Consider the following 11,157-nt stretch of genomic DNA (forward strand, 5'->3'; position numbering starts at 1 on the left):
GCGTGAAAAGTTTAGCACTTGCTAAACTTTTCACGCGCAACATGCGCGCACAATGGTTTGCACAAGCACAGCTTTAACACGTGATAACTGTGTTATCATGCTTTACTGAATCGAGCCCCATATAGCCGCTCAATATACTGTAGGCCGCAATAGCAGCATAGGGGGCGATATACAGGCTGGGAACACGAAGAATCACTCGCGTTCCCATGCCTGTCGGCCGGTGACGGCCAAACCAGAAGTGTTCGCCGGCGGGTGCAGGAGCATCGGAGCGGAGCTGCGAGGGCACCGATCGGATGCAGGGGGCTGAGGGAAGCCCCAGGTGAGTTAATATCATTATTTATCATTGACTTTAGGTTCACTTTAAGTTTTATCGCGCGTACGGCGTTGCGCTTCACGCGATAAGATCGCTTTTCATGTGATAACTACGGTGCTTCGCGCATTAAGTAGATAGAGTTTGGTACTGAAATCAGCAATGGTGATTGCATTTAGCGCGTGCAGTAGTTTGCGCACGCAAGTTTAATCACGCGATATCCCGCCTTTGCGCGCAAAGTCGTTAGTTATCGTGTGCGAAATCGAGTATCACTGATAAGCGTTAGCACTCTTTAGTGAGTCGAGCCCATTGTGTAGTGCAGGAATTAGGGGGTGAGTCGCCCAGTGGACCACCTGTTTCCGTGAATATCCCCCACCATTTCGGGAGATCTCCTCTAACCCTGTGTCCTAGCCGTGCCAGCTTCATAGGGAAATTGTTTCCTGCTGTATCTCCAGGCTAGGGATGGTCAATGAGATATTAATAATTCTGAGTTGAGGCAACATATATGCTAATTATATGCAAATTTATGCAGCCTGGATTTGCACTAATCAAATGCAGCATTTCCAGGCTACCTACATTTTCATAAAATTCGAATCAATTCAGAAGAATTATTGGCATCTCACTGACCGTCCCTGCTGACGACGGCAAAATGTGTTTAAAGAGAATCTAACGCTTCTTGGAGCGCTGCGTAATGTTTCCCCCGACCTGGTGCAGGAATGTCACCCAGGCTGTCATAAAAATCAGCAGATGACTCTTTATTCTGATCCATTGCAGGGAGGAAGAGCTGGCATACTTGAAGTTTGTAGGCGATGTGACCAGTGAAATCCTCACCCTGGGCTTATTCTCAGACAGGTGAGTCTAGGGGGAAGGGGTGGGATGACGGAAGGAGGAGGGGCTAGTTATGGAAAGGGGAGGGGCAAGTTATGGGAAGGGAAGGGAGAAAGGGGTAAGTGATAGGAAGGGAGGGAAAAAGTACGGAGGAAGAGTAAATGATGAAAAGGGATTGGGGGAAGGAAAGGGGAGGAGTAAGTGATGAAAGAGAGAGGCGAAGGAAAGGGAAAAAGTGATAGAAAGGGAGGGGGGAAGGAAAGGGGGTGGGGGTATGTGATGAAACGGGAGAAAGGGTGAGTGATAGGAAGGGAAGGAAAGGGGAGGAGTAAGTGGTGAAAAGGGAGGGGAGAAGTAAAATGGAGGAGTAAGTGATGGAAAGGGATAGGGGAGGAGTAAGTGATGGAAATGGAGTGAAAAGGAAAGGGGAGGAGCAAGTGATGGAAATGGAGGGAGAAGGAAAGGGGAGGAGGAAATGATGGAAAAGGAGGGGAGAAGGAAAGGGGTATGTGATGGGAATGGGGGAAGAAGAGGGCAGTGGGAAGAAGAGAGAGACGAGGGGAGGTTTGAATGAGAGTAATTTGGACTTTTCCACATATTTAGGTTATTAAACATGCATTTGTTTGTAGAGTTCTGGATCGGGTATTTCAGCGTCATCTCGAGACAAACAGACATCGATTAGATGAGGTAAGATTATGCCCAAAGTCGTATTCATGACACCCCAACTGACCCCTCCCATCACTACACAATCAACTATAACCACATGAGATCCAGAGATTTAACGATTCACATTTAGCCCCCTACTTTAAAATCCACGTATTACAAATCTCCTACAAGGGAGTTAAATCTCCTGATCTCCAGTGAATAATCCCACTGGTGGGTACCACATCCGATATTGCTACACTGACCTTCTAACCATCTCTAAGGAACCTCCCTCAGTAGCGCTAAACAGTGATTTTTCCACTAACCATTGAGGACCAAAAGGTTACTATCTTTGTGGGTATTTAATTTACCTGAGGCAGTTGAATGTAAAGAATTATAGGACAACTGTAGTAAGCAGAATATGGAAACTGCCATAATTATATCCTATTTAACACCAGATGCCTGGCATCTGTTTGGCTGCTGTAGTGTCTGAATCACACTAGAAACAAGCATGCAGCTAATCTTGTCAGATATGACAATAATGTCAGAGACACCTGATCTGCTTGCTACATGCTTGTTCAGGGGCTATGGCTAAAAGTATTAAAGGCAGAGGATCAGCAGGACAACCAAGCAACTGGTATTGCTTAAAAGTAAGTAAATATGGCAGCCTCCATATCCCTTTCGTTACAGTTGCTTTTTAATCTCTGGATGAGTGATTGAGAGTACCTATCTGGCAGTTCCTTTAATTCCTTTTCAGTTGAGACAGTATTGCAGTTTTACTGAACAAAAGGCTGTCCAAATTTTTCTGCCATCCAAATAAGGTAATTAGAAAGTAGTTTGCAGCTTTTATAAACACGTGGGAAGGGCGGAGCAGAGATTCACTGTGTTTACAAATGATGAAACCTCTTACTGCAATGCTGGCCACAAAGAGTGAAGTGGGAGGTGTCAGGTTTTGTGCTCTGAGCTGGTCAAGCAACTCCCAGCCTTGTGCCAGCAAAGAGCTACAGGCACCAGCCAGATATTTTTAATATATTTATTGGGAAACATACAAGCATGCATTGCTAATGAATGCAAATTTAGTATCATCTGTTTTACATGGAGGCTGAACTGGGACTTTGCATAGCTGCAGTGTTATAAAGTTGGCCTTTGTCATGTGGATTGTCATGTTTATAATGCAGATGCCTTGAAAGGCTGCACAAGACCCCACCCCTTTTTATTCCTAGTTCTTTGATTTGATCCTCACTGTAGTAGAATGTCTCAGAAGGCTGCAGGACCAGGCAGACCATGAAAGGGACAGATAATAGAATGACAACAATGGGGTATTGTGGCCAGGTAGATTAAAGGACACTTCAAGTGAGAGAAATAAGGAGGCTGCCATATTTATTTCCTGTTAAATAATACCAGTTGCCTTTTTAGCAAGGCTTGGTGTACAGAGGCGCCAAAGTAGAATAAAAATATTTAAAAACCGTCTAAAAGAGGGGGATGTTCAGGTGGACTTACCTCCCTCAAAAATATAGAACTCAATTGAGTCACAATATATCAATACAAAAAACGTTTTATTTAACTCCACTTAGTGCAACGCGTTTCGCAGGTGTGGTCCTGCTTCATCAGGCAAACAGGAGTATAACTCAATGAGTCTAGATGCAGGAGTGAGCGCTTCTGCATCTAGACCCATTGAGTTATACTCCTGTTTGCCTGATGAAGCAGGACCACACCTGCGAAACGCGTTGCACTAAGTGGAGTTAAATAAAACGTTTTTTGTATTGATATATTGTGACTCAATTGAGTTCTATATTTTTGAGGGAGGTAAGTCCACCTGAACATCCCCCTCTTTTAGACGGTTTTTAAACGTTTTTATTCTACTCTGGCGCCTCTGTACACCAAGCCTTGCTGAAATCTTGATTCCACCCTCGGTGGAGGGGTGCTACCCCGTTTCCTATCTACAGAGAGCGACATCTTAATAACCTGAGTGGGGTCAGGTTCTAATACTCCCCACCTGCATTTGAAGTGGTTGCCTATGGGTAACCCATGTTTGTGAGTATTTCTTAATATTTTGCTTTAAACCACAACCAACTTAACAATACTACACCATATTGGGCTCTCGATTTCTCTTTGTTCTTCCAAATACCAGTTGCCTGGTTGTCCTGCTAATCTCTCTGGCTGCTGTAGTGTCTAAATCGCACCTGAAATAAGCATGCAGCTAATCCAGTTAGATTTTAGTCAGAGCACTCGATCTGCATGCTTGTTCGGTCTATGGCTAAAAGTATTAGAGGTAGAGGGTCAGCAGGACAGCCAGGCAATCTGCATTGTTTCAAAAGGAAATAAATATGGAAGCCTCCATAACCCTCTTACTTCAAGTGCGCTTAAAAGAATACCAGAGTTGAACACAGAGAATATGGGAAGCTGTCCTGAATGCCACAGCTTTTACCGTTCTCCCCCGTACCCCTCCTTTGCTACCTAAATGCCCCCCGGGAGCCTCTTCTGAGTCAGCCGGGCATTAGTGTGCAGGTGGTGGCGCGTCCTACATTGCATAGCAGGGAGCGCACTGCACATGTGCATAACGTGGTCATGACATCATGCACAGTATGTTCCCGGCTGCACAACAATGTCTGGCTGACTCGGAAGAGGTTACCGGAAGGGAATTTAGGTAGCAAATGAGGGGGACGGAGGAGAACGCAGGGGAGCAGGGGCCATCAAGACAGCTTCCCATACATGCCTGCTCCCCCCATTTCTCTGTGTTCAGTTCTGGTATCCTTTAAAAATAAACTGAATGGAAGTATTAGGTTGACCATCAAACTACATTGCTCTCGATAAGATATCCATTGATTGCTTCTCTGTGGTCATTATTACTCCTCTGTGACCCCGGACTGCAGAGTAGTATTATTATTGATTTATAAAGCGCCAACGTATACCGTGACGCTGTACAAAGTAAGTAGCACAGTATCTCAGCAATGGGGTTGCTGAATCTGATCCGTTACCTGTGGTTTAATCCAGAGGTGGATGTAATGGGGCCCTAGACAAGGTAGTAGATTCAGTGCCCCCATGTGGTCCTTTTGGTAAGCTGAAGTGGAGAGAGGGCAGGGAAGGTGGTGGCATGTGGCCCCTTTGACACCCACTAGGCCCCAAGAACCTGCCTAGGTTGCCTGGAGGATGATCCAGCTCTGGTTTAAAGAGAAACCGTAACAAAGAATTGAACTTCATCCTAATCAGTAGCTTACATCCCCTTTCCCATGAGAAATGTTTTTCTTTTCACAAACAGATTATCAGGGGGTCTGTATGGCTGATATTGTGGTGAAACCCCTCCCACAGTGTGATGTCAGGACAAGCAGTATCTCTTTCCACTGACATCACCTGCCAGCAGTAAAAATGTCACCATGTGATAAATTTCAGAATGTAAATCAGGCAGTGGAAAGCTTTTACAATGGGCAAACACTGACTAAATCATTTATACATAATTATTGTAAAAATGAAGCACTTTTTTTATTTCATTATTTTCACTGGCTTTCCTCTTTAAACCCTGTCACTTTTCCAGTACATTAAAGGGAAGGTGGGAGCTCCCAAAAGAAACTCAGATCTACTTACCTGGGGCTTCCTCCAGCCCCGAAGCCCCTGGCAGCCTATGTGTGACAGCTCCGGTGTCCCGGGATACGCTCACGTTGCTTGGAGAGATCTGTGCAGGCGTAGAAGTACGTTCCAGACCATGTGACCGTGATCGCACGCAGGTGCAGAAGATGCCAACCTGGCGAGGTCGGCATCTGAACGTAGGTGAGCCTGGGACACCGGAGGAACAGATAGGCTGCCAGGGGCTGGAGGAAGCCCCAGGTAGGTAGATCTGTTTTCTGGGGGGAGCTCGCACCTTCCCTTTAACGTGTGGAACTGTGTTTGTATGATCTTATGGAGCAGAGTCAGGCCTATTGTACAGTGCCACCATATATTTAGTATTGTCGATGACTGCAGTAATGTCTGCCATTAAATTAAATGATGGATTTTGTTCCACAGCCGTTGTCATTGAAGAACCATAGAGAAAGTTCTTACTAGTCCTTCAATGGCATTCCAATAAAGTGATTTTTCCCCACAGTATTCTCTGCTGGACAAAAACGTCTAGCAGTATCAGAATTTATATGGTACATTCTTACGCCATCCTTTTTATTTCTTTAGGGAAAAATGCGCCACCTACTGGACATTCTCAGGGCTGACTTGGACTCCAAGGATGAGAAGAAAATTGACTTATTTGATGATCACAACTGGCAAAGTGGCAGACCTACCAGAGATCCACTTTCCTTTGAGGATGTAGTCCGGACTGATGGTTTTCATGGGCAGAACTTTTCCTCAGTACGTCAAAATTCTGAACGGAATCGGGGAGATCACTCGTACCTCAGAGCACGAGAGAATGATTCTTGGCTTAAAGACGATGTTCTTATCAGCCTGGATACAGGAGAAGACAATGAGGCAAGCATTTCACTGAAGGGCCTTGATGAAACGTATGTCGTCCATCATCTGAAGAACAATGTTCTGAGCAGCCAGGAGGACACCGAATCCACCCATCAGTCACTGGAAGCTGCATCGTCTGTTCCTGAAGACCAGTCAGATGCTTCTCAACCAAAAGGCGATTCTTTACCTTTGTCAGGTGACCAAGAAGAAGTTAAATTGGAACCACAAGAAGTTGTTGAGACTTCAGAGAAGACCTCCTTGGACAACGCTCTTTCTGAAGATTTTGGTGAAAACCGGAGACGTTTCTTCCCAGATGCAGCCTTGACACTGTCCTCTTTGCCAGAGCCGGCCCACGCCTCTGACACCACCAATCAGCTGAACGATCTGGAAGTCCTAGAGAAAAGCTTCTCCGACATCATTCATGTCTCCAAAGCTGAAGATGAGATCGATCTGGAGGAAAAGACAGAAAACGCTGCCTCTGAACAGGACAACAGCGATGAGAATGACTTCTGAGAGCCATGGAATAAAATCCCTGCTAAATAGTGCACTCTGCAGATTGTATGTATGAATTGCAGATCTAACCTTACGGGTAATGAAATAGGGCTACGACAACTAGATTGTAGAACTGAAATCCACTGACCTCCTCTGTAAGAATTGACCTCTTCATTGTCTGTTAAAGACCACCTCTGACAAACTTATTTGCGTTTTAGATGAGTGGGGGAGCGGTTCAACCCCTTGTGCATTTACTGATGTCTGTATCCCCTTTTTGGAAAAATGTTGTACGCTTTCTGTAACTGTTCTCACTGGAACAGGAAGTGGCTAAATCTCTTCACCAAGGACAGATACAGCAAGTAAAGAAACTTGATAGCATTGTAATAAGAGCCATTCTTATTTATTGCTGGTAGTGCCTCAGTTGTAGAGAGTCCTAACAGTCCTTGTCCTGCTCTGGATACACGCTACTATATTGGATGGAAAACTGATCCTGTAAAGCAGTGCTGTTCAACTTTATGGGCAGGGGCGTGTCTAGCACAGCTTTTTTTTTTCAGCTGGAGGGGGCAGAGCATCAATGTCCTGGCTTGGGGGTGGAGCCAAGTGCAAACAAAAGGTGGGCCTGCCAGTGGAGGGGGCCTGACACAAAAATAGTGTGGGTAAGTGAGCGCAGGCCGCGGGCCGCCAGTTGGACAGCATTGCTATACATTTTGATCCATCTAAATGGATCCGTTTCTTACAGTGGCACCAGTTTTTCCCTCTGCTGCCATCCCTTCGGGATCCCTTTTTCCTGTATACACTGGTGTACTGATCCCAGAGTCCCATGATAATCATCAGACTCCCATTGGTTTTCAAAAGACCAATGGGAATCCTCTGAGCACAGGAAGATTTTCATTGGTCCACTACTTGGTGAACCAATAAGAGTCCTCCCTGGGGATCTGCGCTGCACAACTCTTTCTCGATCGGAAACAGATCGGATGGTACGGACATTAAATTATTGATCTGATGGTGTGTATAAGCCTTAACCCTTTACACATTTATTTGGTTTATTTATGGCGTTGTACTGTAGCGATCAGAAGCAGCTTCTGTGTGGCCGGGCATACAGCAGCCAGGGAGGTCTCCGGGACAGGCTGGTGGGGCTCGGGGCCCTCTTCCTGGTCATCACTAGGGATGGTCCGTGAGATGCAAATAATTTTGCGTTGATGCAGTATCATGCAAATTTTGTATGCAGATTTATGGAGCTTCAAAATAAAAGGATATCCGAGGTGACATGTGACATGATGAGATAGACATGGGTATGTACAGCGGCCTAGCACACAAATAACTATGCTGTGTTCCTTTTTTTTCTTTCTCTGCCTGAAAGAGTTAAATATCAGGTATACAAGTGGCTGACTCAGTCCTGACTCAGACAGGAAGTGACTATAGTGTGACCCTCACTGATAAGAAATTCTAACTATAAAACACTTTCCTAGCCGAAAATGGCTTCTGAGGGCAGGAAAGCGATAAAAAGGGTCAATAGTTCATAGATTTTAGCTCTGACATACTGTACTTCAATGAATATGTCATTGAGATAAAACATTTAAAACTTAAACAGATTTAACCACTTCGCATCCAGACCTTTTTTCCCCACTTATGGACCAGAGCAGTTTTGACAGTTTAGCTACGTCCTTATTTAATCAGAAATAACTTTATCCCTACTTATGACACAGAAATTAAATATATATTGTTTTTTTCAAGACAAACTAGGCTTTCATTGTATGCCATTTTTTTCCCGCTAACAATTTTTTTTTCCTATAAATTTTAATGAGAAAACAAGGGAAAAAAATAGAAAAAACACATTTCTCAGTTTTACCAATTGTTTAACCACTTCAGGACCGCAGTGTTAAACTTTAGGGGGGCTAAAGACCGGGGCATTTTTCATTAAATTGGCCACTGCAGCTTTAAGGCCAAGCTGCAGGGCCACATGCATCAGCACACAAGGGATTCCCCCCACTTATCTCCCCACCAACAGAGCTCTCTGTTTGTGGGGTCTGAGCGCACCCCCAGATGTTTGTTTGTTTATTTTTGTTTGTTTGTGTGTTTTTGTAATAAAAATGTGTTGCTTTTTTAAACTATTCTATTCTCCCCTCCCTTCCTCCCCCGCCAGCCAATCCCCGTGATCAGCTGTCATAGGCTTCAGCCTATGACAGTCGATCATCTCTGTGCCTCAGGAGGGGACAGCCGTGTCACACGGTGGTCCCCAGTACAGCGCTGCTGCAGATCGCAGCGCTGTAGGTATAATTAAACGGCTAACAGAGACTGAAGGCGGAGCTCTGATCACCAAGTAGGAGATGCGTGCGCAGCCTGTGCGCGATTTCCTGCAAAACTGAGCCCCAGGACTTTATGCCGATCGGCGTTAGGCGGTTCTGGGGCTGCCACGCCCATCAACATGATGCTGCCGGCTACAGGTTAAAAATAAAAAGTGCTACTGTAGAAAAAAACGCAAATTTTGTTTGGCTATTCTTACTGCTTATCACAAAACTTAGATTATGTTCCTGTCACAATTTATGGTGAAAATATTTGATTCTGAATTAATGCTACAGGGTGTATTTTTCACTATGAAATGAGAAAATAAAAGTATTTTTAATGGTAAAAAAACAATCTCATTAGCTCAGGAAACATATATTCCCGTTCACCAATTAGTGCTGCATCAGATAGTGCCAGAAATGTGTACAGGAGCAAGCCCAATCCTGCACAGCACTGCTTCTGCTACAAGACGTATATCTACTGACTTGTGGCTTAGATGAAGTCACAGAGGACGTAGATATACTGTAGTGGTGGATAAAGTGGTTAAACATAAACTAAAACTGTGGAATATCTTAAAGTGTTTTTTGTTTTTTTTTTTAGGAGAAGGAAGATAGATACAATAGTTTATTTCATTAATTTATTTTCGCCCCAGGTGTCCTTGAACCAATCCAATCTTGCTGAGATAAAATTTGATTGGTCCTTTTTTAATCTGCATAAATTTGCATACTCCTGGATCAATTTGAATTTATTTGCATCTCATTGAACACCTTTATTCATCACTTCCAGATGAGAGCGCACTTCCCTACTGAACATTATCCTATAAGCTGCGTTCAGGTGCCAGGCCATCAGGTGGAGAATATTTTATTGTAGTCATAATAAAATGTACTAAGTTATTTTTAAATAAAACTTTTAACAACTTGTCCTCTTTTTGTATTTGCTGCAGTGCTGGGAGTGGAAGCTCCACCCTTTCAGGGATTAAGGAGGAGCTATGACTCATGCTTGTAGGATTGTAGACCCCTCCCTAGGGGCACCAGTTCATTATTGTTTTTTTTACATTTGGAGGGTTCAGTAATAGGCAAAGACTGGAATTTTTCCTACAAACCTGAATTCTTAGCATTGCATTGACTATCTTTAGGCGTCATTGAGAGATGATTGGCTTATACCATAAAGGCGGCCATACACATCAATTTTTCCTGTCAATATTTTGCAGATTTGATTACTTTTGGTCCCAGAGCCTTCTGTCATGCTGCTCCTACGTTTTGGAACTCCTTACCTCAGCAGATCAGGACAGCTCCATCCCTGGACGTGTTTAAATCTAGACTGAAAACCCATCTGTTCAGTTTGGCATTTGCAGAAATATAACTTTTGTTGTGTGAACACTTCATCCTACTACCAACTACTGAATCTGAGAGAGCCTAAGCGCTTTGAGTCCTATGGGAGAAAAGCGCTATAGAAATGTTAGTGTGATCAAATCTGCTGCAAATTTTGCCAGAACAATATGAGGGGAATCAGTTGGATACAAGATGTCAATTGAACGGTGACAGTTTGGGAGTGTGGTGGCAGGGATTTGGGGACGACGGACGTGCAGAATGTTGGCAGCAGAGCTAACGCTCACCTATCTATTGCCACGCCTCCTCCTGTGTGCAGTGTCTTCTCTTCTCTTTGTGACATGTCACAAAGCTCCTCCCAGTGTTGGTATTCTGGGGGCCCTTGTGTCATGTGATAAAACGCTAGAGGCCCGCTTGCACATGTTCAAAAACTCTAGTGTTTGGTTTCTAGCTGGTATAATGTCTACCAACTTTTGCATTATCTGTGTGAGCTTCATATCAATAGCAAAACAACTGTGGGCAGCAGTATAGATGCCGTGTGTGTCAGTAAGCCCATAAGCTTGCCTCAGATCAGTACATAGTGATAGTTACAGGGGAAAAATATATAAATGCCAGACTAAACGGGTGGCTATTCAGTTTTGATTTAAACTTGTCCAGGGTTGGAGCTGTCTTGATTAAGTTTGGCAAGGCATTTCACAGGGGAAAGGCAGCATGACAGAAAGCTCTAGCTCTAAAGGTTTTTAGTTGGACTCTGAGGGTGATCAAGTTATTGGATCCTTTTGATCTGAGGTTGTGAGAGGAGTGACAAAGTTGCAACAAATTCTTCAGGTATCCGAGGCCTAG

The 11,157-nt window shown here is 44.2% G+C and overlaps 1 protein-coding gene across 4 annotated transcripts in view; it reads left to right on the forward strand.

Moving 5' to 3' along the window:
- The window catches only part of SPATA7 (spermatogenesis associated 7), a 51,775-nt gene extending 45,019 nt beyond the window's left edge, over positions 1–6,756 (forward strand). For all 4 annotated transcript variants that reach the window (XM_068254547.1, XM_068254548.1, XM_068254549.1 and 1 more), the window contains exons 10-12: positions 1,085–1,162; positions 1,768–1,825; positions 5,939–6,756. In XM_068254547.1, the coding sequence (XP_068110648.1) occupies positions 1,085–1,162; positions 1,768–1,825; positions 5,939–6,724 (922 nt within the window). In that variant the 3' untranslated portion in view covers positions 6,725–6,756. The remainder of the gene's footprint in view (positions 1–1,084; positions 1,163–1,767; positions 1,826–5,938) is intronic.
- The last annotated feature ends 4,401 nt before the right edge of the window (positions 6,757–11,157 follow it).

Source organism: Hyperolius riggenbachi, chromosome 9 (assembly GCF_040937935.1).
Source record: "Hyperolius riggenbachi isolate aHypRig1 chromosome 9, aHypRig1.pri, whole genome shotgun sequence".
NCBI lineage: Eukaryota > Metazoa > Chordata > Amphibia > Anura > Hyperoliidae > Hyperolius > Hyperolius riggenbachi.